The sequence below is a fragment of the Bombina bombina genome, chromosome 2 (genome assembly GCF_027579735.1).
Source record: "Bombina bombina isolate aBomBom1 chromosome 2, aBomBom1.pri, whole genome shotgun sequence".
In the NCBI taxonomy this organism is placed as follows: Eukaryota; Metazoa; Chordata; class Amphibia; order Anura; family Bombinatoridae; genus Bombina; species Bombina bombina.
Genome location: NC_069500.1, coordinates 1,445,506,890 through 1,445,530,612, shown reverse-complemented (window position 1 = coordinate 1,445,530,612; position 23,723 = coordinate 1,445,506,890). Strand labels below are relative to the sequence as shown.

The following is a 23,723-nucleotide window of genomic DNA, read 5'->3' as shown; positions in this document are numbered from 1 at the left end:
CTTTAAGGGACGTCATCCAAGATGGCGTCCCTCGAATTCCGATTGGCTGATAGGATTCTATCAGCCAATCGGAATTAAGGTAGAAATTTTCTGATTGGCTGATGGAATCAGCCAATCAGAATCAAGTTCAATCCGATTGGCTGATCCAATCAGCCAATCAGATTGAGCTCGCATTCTATTGGCTGATCGGAACAGCCAATAGAATGCGAGCTCAATCTGATTGGCTGATTGGATCAGCCAATCGGATTGAACTTGATTCTGATTGGCTGATTCCATCAGCCAATCAGAAAATTCATACCTTAATTCCGATTGGCTGATAGAATCCTATCAGCCAATCGGAATTCGAGGGACGCCATCTTGGATGACGTCCCTTAAAGGAACAGTCATTCGTCGTTCAGTCGTCGGTCCGGATGGATGTTCCGCGCTGGAGGTCTTCAGGATCCTGCCGCTTCGCTCCGGATGGAAGACCATAGAAGATGCCGCCTGGATGATGACTTCAATCGGATGGAAGATCCTCTTCTGCCCCGCTTGGATGAAGACTTTGACCGGATCATGGACCTCTTCAGCCCCCGCTTGGGCTTGGATCAGGACATCGGAGGAGCTCTTCAGGACGGATCGGTGAACCTGGTATGGTGAAGACAAGGTAGGAAGATCTTCAGGGGCTTAGTGTTAGGTTTATTTAAGGGGGGTTTGGGTTAGATTAGGGGTATGTGGGTGGTGGGTTGTAATGTTGGGGGGGGGGTATTGTATTTATTCTTTTACAGGCAAAAGAGCTGAAATTCTTGGGGCATGCCCCGCAAAGGGCCCTGTTCAGGGCTGGTAAGGTAAAAGAGCTTGTAACTTTTTTAATTTAGAATAGGGTAGGGAATTTTTTATTTTGGGGGGCTTTGTTATTTTATTAGGGGGCTTAGAGTATGTGTAATTAGTTTAAAATTGTTGTAATATTTTTATTATGTTTGTAAATATTTTTTTATTTTCTGTAACTTAGATCTTTTTTATTTTTTGTACTTTAGCTAGTTTATTTAATTGTATTTATTTGTAGGAATTGTATTTAATTAATTTATTGATAGTGTAGTGTTAGGTTAATTGTAGGTAATTGTAGGTAGTTTATTTAATTAATTTATTGATAGGGTAGTGTTAGGTTTAATTATATCTTAGGTTAGGACTTATTTTACAGGTAATTTTGTTATTATTTTAACTAGGTAACTATTAAATAGTTCTTAACTATTTAATAGCTATTGTACCTGGTTAAAATAATTACAAAGTTACCTGTAAAATAAATATTAATCCTAAAATAGCTATAATATAATTATAATTTATATTGTAGCTATATTAGGATGTATTTTACAGGTAAGTATTTAGCTTTAAATAGGAATCATTTATTTAATAAGAGTTAATTTATTTCGTTAGATAAAAATTATATTTAACTTAGGGGGGTGTTAGTGTTAGGGTTAGACTTAGCTTTAGGGGTTAATCCATTTATTAGAATAGCGGTGAGCTCCGGTCGGCAGATTAGGGGTTAATAATTGAAGTTAGGTGTCGGCGATGTTAGGGAGGGCAGATTAGGGGTTAATACTATTTATGATAGGGTTAGTGAGGCGGGTTAGGGGTTCATAACTTTATTATAGTAGCGCTCAGGTCCGCTCGGCAGATTAGGGGTTAATAAGTGTAGGCAGGTGTCGGCGACGTTGAGGGGGGCAGATTAGGGGTTAATAAATATAATATAGGGGTCGGCGATGTTAGGGGTAGCAGATTAGGGGTACATAGGGATAACGTAGGTGGCGGCGATTTGCGGTCGGAAGATTAGGGGTTAGTTATTTTAAGTAGCTTGCGGCGACGTTGTGGGGGGCAAGTTAGGGGTTAAGAAATATAATATAGGGGTCGGCGGGGTTAGGGGCAGCAGATTAGGGGTACATAAGTATAACGTAGGTGGCGGTCGGCAGATTAGGGGTTAAAAATTTAAATAGAGTGGCGGCGATGTGGGGGGACCTCGGTTTAGGGGTACATAGGTAGTTTATGGGTGTTAGTGTACTTTAGGGTACAGTAGTTAAGAGCTTTATAAACCGGCGTTAGCCAGAAAGCTCTTAACTCCTGCTATTTTCAGGCGGCTGGAATTTTGTCGTTAGAGCTCTAACGCTCACTTCAGAAACGACTCTAAATACCAGCGTTAGAAAGATCCCATTGAAAAGATAGGCTACGCAAATGGCGTAGGGGGATCTGCGGTATGGAAAAGTCGCGGCTGAAAAGTGAGCGTTAGACCCTTTAATCACTGACTCCAAATACCAGCGGGCGGCCAAAACCAGCGTTAGGAGCCTCTAACGCTGGTTTTGACGGCTACCGCCGAACTCCAAATCTAGGCCAAAATAAATAAACATAAGCATGCCTAAACATTTGTAATTGAAACAATTTTCTGGGTGAAGTGGTGCATTATCTGACAGAAATGCAGGGGTGCCAATATTTTTGGCCATGACTGTAAGACGATATAAATACGTATATAAGTCAATATAAGTATGTATATAAGTCAATATAAGTATGTATATAAGCTGAATCTGATATAAGTACGTATATAAGCCGAAATAAATACGTATATAAGTCAATATAAGTATGTATATAAGTCAATATATGTATGTACATGTATATAAGCCGCTATAAGTATGTATATAAGCCGATATAAGTACGTATATAAGTCAATATAAGTATGTATATAAGTCAATATATGTATGTACATGTATATAAGCCGATATAAGTACGTATTTAAGCCGAAATAAGAATGTATATAAGCCTCTATAAGTACGTATAAAAGACAATATAAGTATGTATATAATTCAATATAAGTATGTATATAAGTCAATATAAGTATGTATATAAGCTGATATAAGTACGTATATAAGCTGAAATAAATACGTATATAAGGCAGTATAAGTATGTATATAAGTCAATATAAGTATGTATATAAGCTGATATAAGTACGTATATAAGCTGAAATAAATACGTATATAAGGCAATATAAGTATGTATATAAGTCAATATAAGTATGTATATAAGCCGATATAAGTACGTATATAAGCCGAAATAAATACGTATATAAGGCAATATAAGTATGTATATAAGTCAATATAAGTATTTATATAAGCTGATATAAGTACGAATATAAGTCAATATAAGTATGTATATAAGTCAATATATGTATGTACATGTATATAAGCCGATAAAAGTACGTATTTAAGCCGAAATAAAAATGTATATAAGCTGATATAAGTACGTATTTAAGCCGAAATAAAAATGTATGTAAGTTGATATAAGTATACGTATAAGCCAATATAATTACGTACATAAGTCGATATAAGAATGTATATAAGCCTATATAAGTACGTATAAAAGACAATATAAGTACATATATAAGCTGATATAAGTATGTCTATAAGTCGATATAAGTGTGTGTATAAGCCGATATAAGTAGGTACATGTCAGTAAGGTAGAATAACTCACATACACCCACATTACTGCAGGTATACAAGGTAGTATAACTCACTTACACCCACATTACTGCAGGTACACAAGGTAGTATAACTCACATACACACACATTACTGCAGGTACACAAGCTAATATAACTCACATATACCCACATTACTGCAGGTATACAAGGTAGTATAACTCACACCAACATTACTGCAGGTACACAAGGTAATATAACTCGCATACACCCACATTACTGCAGGTATACAAGGTAGTATAACTCACATACACCCCACATTACTGCAGGTACACAAGGTAGTATAACTCACATACACCCACATTACTGCAGGTACACAAGGTAGTATAACTCAAATACACCCACATTACTGCAGGTACACAAGGTAGTATAACTCACTTACACCCACATTACTGCAGGTACACAAGGTAATATAACTCGCATACACCCACATTACTGCAGGTATACAAGGTAGTATAACTCACATACACACACATTACTGCAGGTACACAAGGTAGTATAACTCACATACACCCACATTACTGCAGGTACACAAGGTAGTATAACTCACATACACCCACATTCCTGCAGGTACACAAGGTAATATAACTCACATACACCCACATTCCTGCAGGTACACAAGGTAATATAACTCACATACACCCACATTACTGCAGGTACACAAGGTAGTATAACTCACGTACACCCACATTACTGCAGGTACACAAGGTAGTATAACTCACATACACCCACATTACTGCAGGTACACAAGGTAGTATAACTCGCATACACCCACATTACTGCAGGTACACAAGGTAGTATAACTCGCATACACCCACATTACTGTAGGTACACAAGGTAGTATAACTCACATACACCCACATTACTGCAGGTACACAAGGTAATATTACTCACATACAACCCACATTACTGCAGGTACACAAGGTAGTATAACTCACATACACCCACATTACTGCAGGTACACAAGGTAGTATAACTCACATACACCCACATTACTGCAGGTACACAAGGTAATATAACTCACATACACCCACATTACTGTAGGTACACAAGGTAATATAACTCACATATACCCACATTACTGCAGGTACACAAAGTAGTATAACTCACATACACCGACATTACTGCAGGTACACAAGGTAGTATAACTCACATACACTCACATTACTTCAGGTACACAAGGTAGTATAACTCGCATACACACATTACTGCAGGTACACAACGTAATATAACTCGCATACACTCACATTACTGCAGGTACACAAGGTAGTATAACTCACATACACTCACATTACTGCAGGTACACAATGTGGTATAACTCACATACACCCACATTACTGCAGGTACACAAGGTAATAACTCACTTACACCAACATTACTGCAGGTACACAAGGTAGTATAACTCACATACACCCACATTACTGCAGGTACACAAGGTAGTATAACTCACATACACCCACATTACTGCAGGTACACAAGGTAGTATAACTCACATACACCCACATTACTGCAGGTACACAAGGTAGTATAACTCACTGTTACGGTACGAACAGGATACCAAGGGTTAATACCAGATGAACAATGTCCTGCATAGGGAATCAGCAATTCACAACCCCAATCAGTTTCCCCCTCAACATGAGACCAGTCTTCACATCAGGTTTAAAACAGAATGACATTTATTAAAAGGCTATGCCTAGTATTTATGCAGGTCTGACCCCCCAGATGGGGGTTGAAAAGAATGTTGTACATTAGATGGAGGGAACACGCCCTTTGACATGATACAATAGAATACCTTGCTCAAGCTGATAACAACTTAACACAAGACACACACTTGGCTTTTCTTATCACTGAGGCGTCTGCTCTCTAGATGTGATTAAACAATGGAATGTTTATCACTAACTTAATTATAGCTGATGCCAGCAAACTTGTATTTAGAAAATAAAGTTAACGCTTTCAGTCCTGACCGGAGGGTCTGTCACATAGCTCCCCCCTTGTGGAACACTCCGGCAGACCCGGCTTGGCCCTTTGGCGGGTCAACCTGGGGATGACCGGACTAGGAGGTGGTAGGCATGTCAGTTTGCTGGGACAATCCATCTGTATTCCCGTTATAAGAGAGAATTCCTGTCCATACAAACAAGGGTTCAACTTCCTCAATGCCCAGACTAGGGCTAAACAGTCCTTCGAAATCCCATCAGCTTCTTTACGAGTTTTCTGTACCTGCTCTTTATAGGTATCCACAATCCCTTCATACTGACATAGGGTGCCCTTGAGTTGCTGCACCTCACTATGAGCCAGCGTCAGCTTTTCCTCCAGTGTCACTAAGTTTGTCTTTAATGTTTCATGTTCCACTCTCAAGCTGGTGTTTTCTGCAGTCTGTCGGTGCAGCCTGTCTAGCAGAGATTCCTGTTCTAAACGTGCTTTTTCCTCTGCACTCCTCTTCTCTCCCGCTAGCACTGTTACATGATTATTTAACGTGACCATTTCATCCTCTACGTGACTCTTCTCCTTCATCAGCGCATTGTAACGGGACTTCCACGTATCAATAGCGGATAGAGATTTACTGAGCTCAGCGTCCTGGGGCTTAGCAGCAGGGGGGTCAGTCTCTGCTGCACGGATCTGAGCACGGGTAGTCACAGGGTTAACATCAGCGGGACCCATGGGAGCATAGGCAGAAACAAGGGGGGCCAAGTTATTTCCAAGGAGAACATCAGCGGGTAAATCCTTCATGACCCCCAAATTCACAGGTCTACCGCCCACTCCCCAATCAAAATGTACCCTGGCAACAGGTAGGCGGAACACAGTGCCCCCTGCTACCCTCACAGCCACAGTTTCTCCAGTGTGCTGTTTCTCAGACACCAAGTTCTTTCGAAGCAAGGTCATGGTAGCACCAGTATCCCGTAGACCACTGACCTCCTTCCCATTCACTTTAACCAGTTGCCGGTTATTCCGGTGGGCAGCTTGCACAAGGTCTGCCTCATGTAGGATGCCCCAGCATTCTTGCGCCTCTACATAGCGGGCCGCAGGCTGAGGGTTACGTGTGATTCCGCCGGCAGGTCTTCTCCAGGACTGTGCTTGGTTTGCTGCATTTAGGGGACACTCTGGTCTTTTTTGCCCTAGTTGCTTACATCCAAAGCATCGAATCGGTTGTGAGTAGCCCCGCGAATTGAACCGGGCTCTCTGAGGGTAGTTCGTGGCCAGAGGCCGTGTGGTATAGCGGTGCGCCGGGGGTTGGTAACTGGCAGCTGCTGGGGTGACTGGGGGTCTGTACTCCACTCTAGCAGGGGGCTTAGTGGTAGCAGTGTCCAGTTTGCGGGCATCCGTATACTCATCTGCCAAGCGAGCCGCTTCATGCAGGGTGGAGGGTTTATGGTCCCGAACCCACTCTCGAACTCCTGCGGGTAACTTGTCGAAGCAATGTTCCAACAGGAATAGCTGCAGCACCTCTTCCCCAGATACGGCTTGGCACCCCGCTATCCAGTGAGCTGCTGTGCGGTGCACCTTACATGCCCACTCAAGGTAGGAATCTCCAGCTAATTTAACAGTGTCTCTGAACCGCCTCCGGTATGCCTCCGGTGTAACCGCATACCTGGAGAGCAGAGCCTCTTTTACAGTATTATAATCCCCGACTTCCTCATCTGGAATGGCCCGAAAAGCCTCACTGGCCCGGCCAGATAATTTTCCGGATAATATCGTGACCCAGTCCTCTGCGGGTACCTTGTGTAGTGCACATTGCCACTCAAAATCCGCAAGGTACCCATCAATCTCTCCTTCTGTTTCCAGGAAGTTTTTAAAACCTGCAAAATTTACTTTTCCCTTTTCCACTCGGGTTGCTGTGACTTGGGCTGCTGCAGCGCCGCTTTGGCGAAGTAGGTTGGCCTCCACAGCTGCTATGACCCGGTCGATAATTTCCGCAGATGGGTTGGGGCCATAATGTGCCAGTCTTATTTTAACTGCCCGATCAAAGCTTGCTTCTTCAGGGGTTCTGTCTGATATGCTGGGCCCATTGGTTCCTTCTGTTCCTGGTACTCTTTCCATCTTAGTCAGTATTATAATAATCCCCCTCTTCCTGAGGTTACTGGCTTGTGTAGTTGCTCTTCTGGGCGATAAGGTTCATCCGTCGCTTGCCACCAATTGTTACGGTACCAACAGGATACCAAGGGTTAATACCAGATGAACAATGTCCTGCATAGGGAATCAGCAATTCACAACCCCAATCAGTTTCCCCCTCAACATGAGACCAGGCTTCACATCAGGTTTAAAACAGAATGACATTTATTAAAAGGCTATGCCTAGTATTTATGCAGGTCTGACCCCCCAGATGGGGGTTGAAAAGAATACTGTACATTAGATGGAGGGAACACGCCCTTTGACATGATACAATAGAATACCTTGCTCAAGCTGATAACAACTTAACACAAGACACACACTTGGATTTTCTTATCACTTAGGCGTCTGCTCTCTAGATGTGATTAAACAATGGAATGTTTATCACTAACTTAATTATAGCTGATGCCAGCAAACTTGTATTTAGAAAATAAAGTTAACGCTTTCAGTCCTGACCGGAGGGTCTGTCACACTCACATACACCCTCATTACTGCAGGTACACAAGGTAGTATAACTCGCATACACCCACATTACTGTAGGTACATAAGGTAGTATAACTCACATACACCCACATTACTGCAGGTACACAAGGTAATAATTCTCACATGCACCCCACATTACTGCAGGTACACAAGGTAGTATAACTCGCATACACCCTACATTACTGCAGGTACACAAGATAGTATAACTCACATACACCCACATTACTGCAGGTACAAAGGTAGTATAACTCACATACACCCACATTACTGCAGGTAAACAACATAATATAACTCACATACACACACACATTACTGCAGGTACACAAGGTAGTATAACTCACGTACAACCACATTACTGTATGTACACAAGGTAGTATAACTCACATACACACACATTACTGCAGGTATACAAGGTAGTATAACTCACATACACCCACATTACTGCAGGTACACAAGGTAATATAACTCACATACACCCACATTACTGCAGGTACACAAGGTAGTATAACTCACGTACACCCACATTACTGCAGGTACACAAGGTAATATAACTCACATACACCCACATTACTGTATGTACACAAGGTAGTATAACTCACATACACACACATTACTGCAGGTATACAAGGTAGTATAACTCACATACACACACATTACTGCAGGTACACAAGGTAGTATAACTCACATACACCCCACATTACTGCAGGTACACAAGGTAATATAACTCACATACACCCACATTACTGCAGGTACACAAGGTAGTATAACTCACATACACCCACATTACTGCAGGTATACAAGGTAGTATAACTCACATACACCCACATTACTGCAGGTATACAAGGTAGTATAACTCGCATACACCCACATTACTGTAGGTACATAAGGTAGTATAACTCACATACACCCACATTACTGCAGGTACACAAGGTAATATTACTCACATGCACCCCACATTACTGCAGGTACACAAGGTAGTATAACTCGCATACACCCCACATTACTGCAGGTACACAAGATAGTATAACTCACATACACCCACATTATTGCAGGTACACAAGGTAATATAACTCACATACACCCACATTACTGCAGGTATACGAGGTAGTATAACTCACAAACACCCACATTACTGCAGGTACACAAGGTAATATAACTCACATACACCCACATTACTGCAGGTACACAAGGTAGTATAACTCACATACACCCACATTACTGCAGGTACACAACATAATATAACTCACATACACACACACATTACTGCAGGTACACAAGGTAGTATAACTCACGTACACCCACATTACTGCAGGTACACAACATAATATAACTCACATACACACACACATTACTGCAGGTACACAAGGTAGTATAACTCACATACACCCACATTACTGCAGGTACACAAGGTAGTATAACTCACATACACCCACATTACTGCAGGTACACAAGGTAATATAACTCACATACACCCACATTACTGCAGGTACACAAGGTAGTATAACTCGCATACACCCACATTACTGCAGGTACACAAGGTAATATAACTCACATACACCCACATTACTGCAGGTACACAAGGTAGTATAACTCACATACACCCACATTACTGCAGGTACACAAGGTAGTATAACTCACATACACCCACATTACTGTATGTACACAAGGTAATATAACTCACATACACACATTACTGCAGATACACAAGGTAGTATAACTCACATACACCCACATTACTGCAGGTACACAAGGTAATATAACTCACATACACCCACATTACTGCAGGTATACAAGGTAGTATAACTCACAAACACCCACATTACTGCAGGTACACAAGGTAATATAACTCACATAAACCCACATTACTGCAGGTACACAAGGTAGTATAACTCACATACACCCACATTACTGCAGGTACACAACATAATATAACTCACATACACACACACATTACTGCAGGTACACAAAGTAGTATAACTCACGTACACCCACATTACTGCAGGTACACAACATAATATAACTCACATACACACACACACATTACTGCAGGTACACAAGGTAGTATAACTCACATACACCCACATTACTGCAGGTACACAAGGTAGTATAACTCGCATACACCCCACATTACTGCAGGTACACAAGATAGTATAACTCACATACACCCACATTATTGCAGGTACACAAGGTAATATAACTCACATACACCCACATTACTGCAGGTATACAAGGTAGTATAACTCACAAACACCCACATTACTGCAGGTACACAAGGTAATATAACTCACATACACCCACATTACTGCAGGTACACAAGGTAGTATAACTCACATCCACTCACATTACTGCAGGTACACAAAGTAGTATAACTCACATACACCCACATTACTGCAGGTACACAAGGTAGTATAACTCACATACACCCACATTACTGCAGGTACACAAGGTAGTATAACTCACATACACCCACATTACGGCAGGTACACAAGGTAATATAACTCACATACACCCACATTACTGCAGGTACACAAGGTAATATAACTCACATACACCCACATTACTGCAGGTACACAAGGTAGTATAACTCACATACACCCACATCACTGCAGGTACACAACATAATATAACTCACATACACACACACATTACTGCAGGTACACAAGGTAGTATAACTCACGTACACCCACATTACTGCAGGTACACAACATAATATAACTCACATACACACACACATTACTGCAGGTACACAAGGTAGTATAACTCACATACACCCACATTACTGCAGGTACACAAGGTAGTATAACTCACATACACCCACATTACTGCAGGTACACAACATAATATAACTCACATACACACACATATTACTGCAGGTACACAAGGTAGTATAACTCACATACACACACATTACTGCAGGTATACAAGGTAGTATAACTCACATACACACACATTACTGCAGGTTCCCAAGGTAGTATAACTCACATACACCCACATTACTGCAGGTACACAAGGTAATATAACTCACATACACCCCACATTACTGCAGGTACACAAGGTAATATAACTCACATACACCCATATTACTGCAGGTACACAAGGTAGTATAACTCACATACACCCACATTACTGCAGGTATACAAGGTAGTATAACTCACATACACCCACATTACTGCAGGTATACAAGGTAGTATAACTCACATACACCCACATTACTGCAGGTATACAAGGTAGTATAACTCACTTACACCCACATTACTGCACATACACAAGGTAGTATAACTCACTTACACCCACATTACTGCAGGTACACAAGTTAGTATAACTCACTTACACCCACATTACTGCACATACACAAGGTAGTATAACTCACATACACCCACATTACTGCAGGTACACAAGGTAATATAACTCACATACACACACATTACTGCAGGTACACAAGGTAGTATAACTCGCATACACCCCACATTACTGTAGGTACACAAGGTAATATAACTCACATACACACACATTACTGCAGGTACACAAGGTAGTATAACTCACATACACGCACATTACTGCAGGTACACAAGATAGTATAACTCACATACACACATTACTGCAGATACACAAGGTAGTATAACTCATATACACCCACATTACTGCAGGTACACAAGGTAGTATAACTCACATACACACACATTACTGCAGCTATACAAAGTAGTATAACTCACATACACCCACATTACTGCAGGTACACAAGGTAGTATAACTCACATATACCCAAATTATTGCAGGTACACAAGGTAGTATAACTCACATATACCCACATTACTGCAGGTACACAAGGTAGTATAACTCACATATACCCACATTACTGCAGGTACACAAGGTAGCATAACTCACATAACATACATTACTGCAGGTACACAAGGTAGTATAACTCACATACGCACACATTACTGTAGGTACACAAGGTAGTATAACTCACATACACTCACATTACTGCTGGTACACAAGGTAATATAACTCCCATACACCCACATTACTGCAGGTACACAAGGTAGTATAACTCACATACACCCCCACAATACTGCAGGTACACAAGGTAGTATAACTCACAGACACCCACATTACTGCAGGTACACAATATAACTCACACACACACCATATTACTGCAGGTACACAAGGTTGTATAACTCACATCCACTCACATTACTGCAGGTACACAAAGTAGTATAACTCACATACACCCACATTACTGCAGGTACACAAGGTAGTATAACTCACATACACCCACATTACTGCAGGTACACAAGGTAGTATAACTCATATACACACACATTACTGCAGATACACAAGGTAGTATAACTCACATACACCCACATTACTGCAGGTACACAAGGTAGTATAACTCACATACACCCACATTACTGCAGGCACACAAGGTAATATAACTCACATACACCCACACATTACTGCAGGTACACAAGGTAATATAACTCACATACACCCACATTACTGCAGGTACACAAGATAGTATAACTCGCATACACCCCACATTACTGCAGGTACACAAGGTAGTATAACTCACATACACACACATTACTGCAGGTACACAAGGTAATATAACTCACATACACCCACATTACTGCAGGTACACAAGATAGTATAACTCGCATACACCCCACATTACTGCAGGTACACAAGGTAGTATAACTCACATACACACACATTACTGCAGGTATACAAGGTAGTATAACTCACATACACCCACATTACTGCAGGTACACAAGGTAATATAACTCACATACACCCCACATTACTGCAGGTACACAAGGTAATATAACTCACATACACCCACATTACTGCAGGTACACAAGGTAGTATAACTCACATACACCCACATTACTGCAGGTATACAAGGTAGTATAACTCACATACACCCACATTACTGCAGGTATACAAGGTAGTATAACTCACATACACCCACATTACTGCAGGTATACAAGGTAGTATAACTCACTTACACCCACATTACTGCACATACACAAGGTAGTATAACTCACTTACACCCACATTACTGCAGGTACACAAGTTAGTATAACTCACTTACACCCACAATACTGCACATACACAAGGTAGTATAACTCACATACACCCACATTACTGCAGGTACACAAGGTAATATAACTCACATACACACACATTACTGCAGGTACACAAGGTAGTATAACTCGCATACACCCCACATTACTGTAGGTACACAAGGTAATATAACTCACATACACACACATTACTGCAGGTACACAAGGTAGTATAACTCACATACACCCACATTACTGCAGGTACACAATATAACTCACACACACACCATATTACTGCAGGTACACAAGGTTGTATAACTCACATCCACTCACATTACTGCAGGTACACAAAGTAGTATAACTCACATACACCCACATTACTGCAGGTACACAAGGTAGTATAACTCACATACACCCACATTACTGCAGGTACACAAGGTAGTATAACTCATATACACACACATTACTGCAGATACACAAGGTAGTATAACTCACATACACCCACATTACTGCAGGTACACAAGGTAGTATAACTCACATACACCCACATTACTGCAGGCACACAAGGTAATATAACTCACATACACCCACACATTACTGCAGGTACACAAGGTAATATAACTCACATACACCCACATTACTGCAGGTACACAAGATAGTATAACTCGCATACACCCCACATTACTGCAGGTACACAAGGTAGTATAACTCACATACACACACATTACTGCAGGTACACAAGGTAATATAACTCACATACACCCACATTACTGCAGGTACACAAGATAGTATAACTCGCATACACCCCACATTACTGCAGGTACACAAGGTAGTATAACTCACATACACACACATTACTGCAGGTATACAAGGTAGTATAACTCACATACACACACATTACTGCAGGTTCCCAAGGTAGTATAACTCACATACACCCACATTACTGCAGGTACACAAGGTAATATAACTCACATACACCCCACATTACTGCAGGTACACAAGGTAATATAACTCACATACACCCACATTACTGCAGGTACACAAGGTAGTATAACTCACATACACCCACATTACTGCAGGTATACAAGGTAGTATAACTCACATACACCCACATTACTGCAGGTATACAAGGTAGTATAACTCACATACACCCACATTACTGCAGGTATACAAGGTAGTATAACTCACTTACACCCACATTACTGCACATACACAAGGTAGTATAACTCACTTACACCCACATTACTGCAGGTACACAAGTTAGTATAACTCACTTACACCCACATTACTGCACATACACAAGGTAGTATAACTCACATACACCCACATTACTGCAGGTACACAAGGTAATATAACTCACATACACACACATTACTGCAGGTACACAAGGTAGTATAACTCGCATACACCCCACATTACTGTAGGTACACAAGGTAATATAACTCACATACACACACATTACTGCAGGTACACAAGGTAGTATAACTCACATACACCCACATTACTGCAGGTACACAAGATAGTATAACTCACATACACACATTACTGCAGATACACAAGGTAGTATAACTCATATACACCCACATTACTGCAGGTACACAAGGTAGTATAACTCACATATACTCAAATTATTGCAGGTACACAAGGTAGTATAACTCACATATACCCACATTACTGCAGGTACACAAGGTAGTATAACTCACATATACCCACATTACTGCAGGTACACAAGGTAGCATAACTCACATAACATACATTACTGCAGGTACACAAGGTAGTATAACTCACATACACACACATTACTGTAGGTACACAAGGTAGTATAACTCACATACACTCACATTACTGCTGGTACACAAGGTAATATAACTCCCATACACCCACATTACTGCAGGTACACAAGGTAGTATAACTCACATACACCCCCACAATACTGCAGGTACACAAGGTAGTATAACTCACAGACACCCACATTACTGCAGGTACACAATATAACTCACACACACACCATATTACTGCAGGTACACAAGGTTGTATAACTCACATCCACTCACATTACTGCAGGTACACAAAGTAGTATAACTCACATACACCCACATTACTGCAGGTACACAAGGTAGTATAACTCACATACACCCACATTACTGCAGGTACACGAGGTAGTATAACTCATATACACACACATTACTGCAGATACACAAGGTAGTATAACTCACATACACCCACATTACTGCAGGTACACAAGGTAGTATAACTCACATACACCCACATTACTGCAGGCACACAAGGTAATATAACTCACATACACCCACACATTACTGCAGGTACACAAGGTAATATAACTCACATACACCCACATTACTGCAGGTACACAAGATAGTATAACTTGCATACACCCCACATTACTGCAGGTACACAAGGTAGTATAACTCACATACACCCACATTACTGCAGGTACACAAGGTAATATAACTCACATACACCCACATTACTGCAGGTACACAAGGTAGTATAACTCACATACACCCACTGTTACGGTACCAACAGGATACCAAGGGTTAATACCAGATGGAAGATGCCCTGAATGTGAGATCAGCAACTCACATCCCAGCTAATTCCCCCCTCAAACATGAGACCAGGCTCCACATTGAAGGTTAAAACAGAATGCACTTTATTGAAGGCTATATGCCCAGTATTTATGCAGGTCAGACCCCAGTTGGGGGGTTGAAATAAAATTGTACATTAGATAGAGGGAAAACGCCCTCTGACATGTTAAACAATGTGAATGTTTATCACTAAACTTAATTACAGTACACAATAGCTGAGGCTAGCAGCAACCTTGTCTTTAGAAAATAGCTTCTTAAAGCTGAACAAAGTTAACTCTTTCAGTACTGATAGAAGGGTCTGTCACATAGCTCCCTCCTAGTGGAACACTCTGGCAGACCCGGCTTGACCCTTTGGCGGGTCAACCTGGGGATGACCGGACTAGGGTGGTAGGAATGTCAGTTTGCCGGGACTATCCATCTGTATTCCCGTTATGAGAGAGAATCCCTGTCCGTATAAATAAGGGTTCAACTTTTTCAGTGCCCAGACTAGGGCTAAACAGTCCTTCAAAATATCATCGGCTTCTTTACGTGGTTTTTGTACCTGCTCTTTATAGGTATCCACAATCCCTTCATACTGACATAGGGTGCCCTTGAGTTGCTGCACCTCACTATGAGCCAGCGCCAGCTTCTCCTCCAGTGTTGCTAAGTTTGTCTTTAATGTTTCATGTTCCACTCTCAAGCTGGTGTTTTCTGCAGTCTGTTGGTGCAGCTTGTCTAGCAGAGATTCCCGTTCTAAACGTGTTTTTTCCTCTGCTCTCCTCTTCTCTTTCATCAGCGCATTGTAACGGGATTTCCACGTATCAATAGCGGATAGAGATTTACTGAGCTCAGCTTCCTGGGGCTTAGCAGCAGGTGGGTCAGTCTCTGCGGCATGGATCTGGGCATGGGTAGTCACAGGGTTAACATCGGTGGGACCCATGGGAGCATAGGCAGAAACAAGGGGGGCCAAGTTATTTCCAAGGAGAACATCAGCAGGTAAGTCCTTCTTGACCCCCACATTCACAGGTCTAGCGCCCACTCCCCAATCCAAATGTACCTGGGCAACAGGTAGGCGGAACACAGCACCCCCTGCTGCCCTCACAGCCACAGTGTCTCCAGTGTGCTGTTTCTCAGACACCAAGTTCTTTTGAAGCAAGGTCATGGTAGCACCAGTATCCCGTAGACCACTGACCTCCTTCCCATTCACTTTAACCAGTTGCCGGTTATTCTGGTGGGCAGCTTGCACAGGGTCTGCTTCGTGTAGGATGCCCCAGCATTCTTGCTCCTCTACGTAGTGGGCCGCAGGCTGAGGGTTACGTGGGATTCCGCCGGCGGGCCTTCTCCAGGACTGTGCTTGGTTCACTGCGTTTAGGGGACACGCTGGTCTTTTGTGCCCTAGTTGCTTACATCCAAAGAACCGAATAGGTTGTGAGTAGCCCTGCGAATTGAACCGGGCTCTCTGAGGGTAGTTCGTGGCCAGAGGCCGTGTGGTATAACGGTGCGCCGGGGGTTGGTAACTGGCAGCTGCTGGGGTGACTGTGGGTCTGTACTCCACTCTGGCAGGGGGCTTAGTGGTCGCAGTATCCAGTTTGTGGGCATCCGTATACTTATCTGCCAGACGAGCAGCTTCATGCAGGGTGGAGGGTTTATGGTCCCGAACCCACTCTCTAACTCCTGCTGATAACTTGTCAAAGCAATGTTCCAACAGGAATAGCTGCAGCACCTCTTCCCCAGATACGGCTTGGCACCCCGCCATCCAGTAAGATGCTGTGCGGTGCACCTTATATGCCCACTCAACGTAGGAATCACCGGCTAATTTAACAGTGTCTCTGAACCGCCTCCGGTATGCCTCCGGTGTAACCGCATACCTGGAGAGCAGAGCCTCTTTTACAGTATTATAATCCCCGACTTCCTCATCTGGAATGGCCCAAAAAGCCTCACTGGCCCGGCCGGATAATTTCCCGGATAATAGCGTGACCCAGTCCTCTGTGGGTACCTGGTGTAGTGCACATTGCCTCTCAAAATCCGCAAGGTACCCGTCAATCTCTCCTTCTGTTTCCAGGAAGTTTTTAAAACCTGCAAAATTTACTTTTCTCTTTTACACCGGGGTTGCTGTGACTTGGGCTGCTGCAGCGCCGCTTTGGTGAAGTAGGTTGGCCTCCACAGCTGCTATGACCCGGTCGATAATTTCCGCAGATGGGTTGGGGCCATAATGTGCCAGTCTTATTTTGACCACCCGGTCAAAGCTTGCTTCTTCGGGGGTTCTGTCTGATATGCTGAGCCCATTGGTTCCTACGGTCCCTGGTACTCTTTCCATCTTGGTCAGTATTGTAATAATCCCCCTCTTCCTGAGGTTACTGGCTCTTGTAGTTGCTCTTCTGGGCGATAAGGATCATCCCGTCGCTTGCCACCAATTGTTACGGTACCAACAGGATACCAAGGGTTAATACCAGATGGAAGATGCCCTGAATGTGAGATCAGCAACTCACATCCCAGCTAATTCCCCCCTCAAACATGAGACCAGGCTCCACATTGAAGGTTAAAACAGAATGCACTTTATTGAAGGCTATATGCCCAGTATTTATGCAGGTCAGACCCCTGTTGGGGGGTTGAAAGAATATTGTACATTAGATAGAAGGAAAACGCCCTCTGACATGTTAAACAATGTGAATGTTTATCACTAAACTTAATTACAGTACATAATAGCTCAGGCTAGCAGCAACCTTGTCTTTAGAAAATAGCTTCTTAAAGCTGAACAAAGGTAACTCTTTCAGTACTGACAGAAGGGTCTGTCACACCCACATTACTGCAGGTACACAACATAATATAACTCACATACACACACACATTACTGCAGGATCACAAGGTAGTATAACTCACGTACACCCACATTACTGTAGGTACACAAGGTAGTATAACTCACATACACCCACATTACTGCAGGTACACAAGGTAGTATAACTCACATACACCCACATTACTGCAGGTACACAAGGTAATATAACTCACATACACCCCACATTACTGCAGGTACACAAGGTAGTATAACTCACATACACCCACATTTCTGCAGGTACAAAATATAACTCACACACACCCCATATTACTGCAGGTACACAAGGTTGTATAACTCACATCCACTCACATTACTGCAGGTACACAAAGTAGTATAACTCACATACACCCACATTACTGCAGGTACACAAGGTAGTATAACTCACATACACACATTACTGCAGGTACACAAGGTAATATAACTCACATACACCCACATTACTGCAGGTACACAAGGTAGTATAACTCACATACACCCACATTACTGCAGGTACACAACATAATATAACTCACATACACACACACATTACTGCAGGTACACAAGTTAGTATAACTCACGTACACCCACATTACTGTAGGTACACAAGGTAGTATAACTCACATACACACACATTACTACAGGTATACAAGGTAGTATAACTCACATACACCCACATTACTGCAGGTATACAAGGTAGTATAACTCACATACACACACATTACTGCAGGTACACAAGGTAGTATAACTCACTTACACCCACATTTCTGCAGGTACACAAGGTAGTATAACTTACATACACCCACATTACTGCAGGTACACAAGGTAATATAACTCACATACACACACACATTACTGCACATACACAAGGTGATATAACTCACATACACCCACATTACTGCAGGTACACAAGGTAGTATAACTCACATACACCCACATTACTGCAGGTACACAACATAATATAACTCACATACACACACACATTACTGCACATACACAAGGTGATATAACTCACATACACCCACATTACTGCAGGTACACAAGGTAGTATAACTCACATACACACACATTACTGCAGATACACAAGGTAGTATAACTCACATACACACACATTACTGCAGGTATACAAAGTAATATAACTCACATACACACACACACATTACTGCAGATACACAAGGTAGTATAACTCACATACACCCACATTACTGCAGGTACACAAGGTAGTATAACTCACATACACACACATTACAGCAGGTATACAAGGTAGTGGAAATAGTGGCAACGGTGTTAGTTTAGTTTAAGCAAATATCAACCCCTTCATAATATAGTATGCTGAAATAATAGTAGATATATAATCTATTCAGTATTCATTATATACCAGTTAGTTTCACTGGTGAAGTGTAGGAGAAGGGGGGTACTGACTGTCTGATAGATATATAGGTACAAAAAAGAGAGAGAAGTTTGACAGTACCCAGCACTCACAAAACACTATATAGTAACAGTATGCATTGAAAACTGGATTGTGTCAAGAACTGGTTATTAAAACGTAACTTTTACTAATGATAGAATAAAAAAGTGGTAAATAGTACCAAATGTATAACATAAATATGTGAGACATACATTTAAAACTTAGATTAAGAAACAGATCAGGACTGTGTGTGTGAGACTTCAAAAACAGAATTACTTCCCTGGGTAATAGTTCAAATACAACGTAACCCTGAGGGCTCAGAGAATACACGGATTGCTCTAAAGCTAATCTAAAAAGGGGATTGACCCCAACAACATTACCTAATCTGAGCAATACTGGTATCTAGAGCAGGAGAAGAAACGGTTTATAAATGACTGATTAAGGAAGGCAATTGCCACATCAATATGAGCTTAGAGATGTCCCAGGTAAACACAAATTAGCAAGTCTCATGCACACAGACAATGCCTGATGCACATTTCGCCGCTAGCACGGCTTTCTCAGAGGCTTACAAGGTAGTATAACTCCCATACACCCACATTACTGCAGGTACACAAGGTAGTATAACTCACATATACTCAAATTATTGCAGGTACACAAGGTAGTATAACTCACATAACTTACATTACTGCAGGTACACAAGGTAGTATAACTCACATACACCCACATTACTGCAGGTACACAAGGTAGCATAACTCACATAACTTACATTACTGCAGGTACACAAGGTAGTATAACTCACATATACACACATTACTGCAGGTACACAAGGTTGTATAACTCACATACACCCACATTACTGCAGGTACACAAGGTAGTATAACTCACATACACCCACATTACTGCAGGTACACAAGGTAGTATAACTCACATACACCCACATTACTGCAGGTACACAAGGTAGTATAACTCACATACACCCACATTACTGCAGGTACACAAGGTAGCATAACTCACATAACTTACATTACTGCAGGTACACAAGGTAGCATAACTCACATAACTTACATTACTGCAGGTACACAAGGTAGTATAACTCACATACACCCACATTACTGCAGGTACACAAGGTAGCATAACTCACATAACTTACATTACTGCAGGTACACAAGGTAGCATAACTCACATAACTTACATTACTGCAGGTACACAAGGTAGTATAACTCACATACACCCACATTACTGCAGGTACACAAGGTAGCATAACTCACATACACCCACATTACTGCAGGTACACAAGGTAGTATAACTCACATACACCCACATTACTGCAGGTACACAAGGTAGTATAACTCACATACACCCACATTACTGCAGGTACACAAGGTAGCATAACTCACATAACTTACATTACTGCAGGTACACAAGGTAGCATAACTCACATAACTTACATTACTGCAGGTACACAAGGTAGTATAACTCACATACACACACATTACTGCAGGTACACAAGGTAGCATAACTCACATAACTTACATTACTGCAGGTACACAAGGTAGCATAACTCACATAACTTACATTACTGCAGGTACACAAGGTAGTATAACTCACATACACACACATTACTGCAGGTACACAAGGTAGCATAACTCACATAACTTACATTACTGCAGGTACACAAGGTAGTATAACTCACATACACCCACATTACTGCAGGTACACAAGGTAGCATAACTCACATAACTTACATTACTGCAGGTACACAAGGTAGCATAACTCACATAACTTACATTACTGCAGGTACACAAGGTAGTATAACTCACATACACACACATTACTGCAGGTACACAAGGTTGTATAACTCACATCCACTCACATTACTGCAGGTACACAAAGTAGTATAACTCACATACACCCACATTACTGCAGGTACACAAGGTAGTATAACTCACATACACCCACATTACTGTAGATACACAATATAACTCACATACACCCCATATTACTGCAGGTACACAAGGTAGTATAACTCACATCCACTCACATTACTGCAGGTACACAAAGTAGTATAACTCACATACACCCACATTACTGCAGGTACACAAGGTAGTATAACTCACATACACCCACATTACTGCACTACACTTTAAAATTACTGTAGGTACCCGTGTGTTATGTTACCCTCATAAACCCCTAAATTACTGTAGGTACCCGTGTGTTATGTTACCCTCATAAACCCCTAAATTACTGTAGGTACCCGTGTGTTATGTTACCCTCATATCCCCACTATACTGTAGGTTCCCGTGTGTAATGTTACCCTCATACACCCCCAAATTACTGTAGGTACCCAGGTGTTATGTTACCCTCATATCCCCACTATACTGTAGGATTCTGTGTGTTATGTTACCCTCATACACCCCCAAATTACTGTAGGTACCCATGTGTTATGTTACCCTCATATCCCCACTATACTGTAGGTTTCCGTGTGTTATGTTACCCTCATACACACCAAAATTACTGTAGGTGCCCGTGTGTTATGTTACCCTCATACACCCCATAATTGATGTAGGTACCCGTGTTTTATGTTACCCTCATACACCCCAAAATTGATGTAGGTACCCTTGTGCTATGTTACCCCCATACACCCCAAAATTACTGTAAGTACCCATGTGTTATGTTTCCCTCATACACCCCAAAATTACTGTAGGTACCCATGTGTTATGTTACCCTCATACACCCCAAAATTACTGTAGGTACCCGTCTGTTATATTGCAGATTTCAGGTAATGTAATTTTCATGCAGAGGTTCTCCCACAATGTTACTCTCTTACACCCCGTAATACTGCAGGCTCCCGAGTTTACGTGACCCTCATATACCCCAACATAATAGCAGAGACCCTCACAAATATTTTTGTACCTGTAATCCTGTCTTTGCTCTGCCTCCTGCTGTCCATCCAGGAAAGGGGGAGACTGGCTATTCTGGGGGTGCCTTGGTGCTGTGTTGGGGCAGCAGGGGGCACTGGTCTGTGGGCTGGCACCCTGATCACCCCATTAGTACTCAGATTCACATTCATGCTCACATCCATCCTCATATTGAGATTGTATGAGGCTGGTAGACCTGGCAAGGAACACGCTGTATTAAACACATTACTGTAGCTGTCATTATACACAGTGCTTCCCCCGGGGTAATCCTGTTCATTATTCCTGGTGCTCAGGGGGCCACTGCACTGCTCGTGGCTGTTCAGGATCTGGTCAATCCCAAAAGTGATTGTGTCACTGGGACTGTGCGAGTCCTGAGCCATTTCTGGGGAGTCCATGGGCTTGTCAGTGTGTGTAGGTGATCCCCATCAATTCTTGTGGCATTGTCTAGGGGTCCTTATTCAGGGTGCATTGCTTTTGTACAGGCTGCCATTCCCTCTCTACTGGGAACATGTTATATACAGGAGCACTGGGTGTGATTATGGTGCCATTATTAGTATTACTTTATACTAGTTGTGCCAAAATGATCTGCCTATTTTCTATACTTGGAGCTCTAACTATACCAGACCTCTTTACTGGGAGCACTAACTATACCAGACCTCTATACTTGGAGCAATAACTATACCAGATCTCTATACTGGCACTAACTTTACCAGACCTCTATACTGGGAGCACTAACTATACCAGACCTCTATACTGGGAGCACTAACTATACCAAACCTCTATACTGGGAGCAATAACAATACCAGACCTCTATACTGGGAGCACTAACTATACCAGACCTCTATACTGGGA

The 23,723-nt window shown here is 41.9% G+C and overlaps 1 protein-coding gene across 1 annotated transcript in view; it reads right to left on the bottom strand.

Moving 5' to 3' along the window:
- The window catches only part of TLX2 (T cell leukemia homeobox 2), a 53,916-nt gene extending 30,405 nt beyond the window's left edge, over positions 1–23,511 (bottom strand). Inside the window, exon 1 of the mRNA XM_053700948.1 lies at positions 22,867–23,511. Coding sequence (XP_053556923.1) covers positions 22,867–23,266 — 400 coding nt within the window. The 5' untranslated portion in view covers positions 23,267–23,511. The remainder of the gene's footprint in view (positions 1–22,866) is intronic.
- Positions 23,512–23,723: the final 212 nt, after the last annotated feature.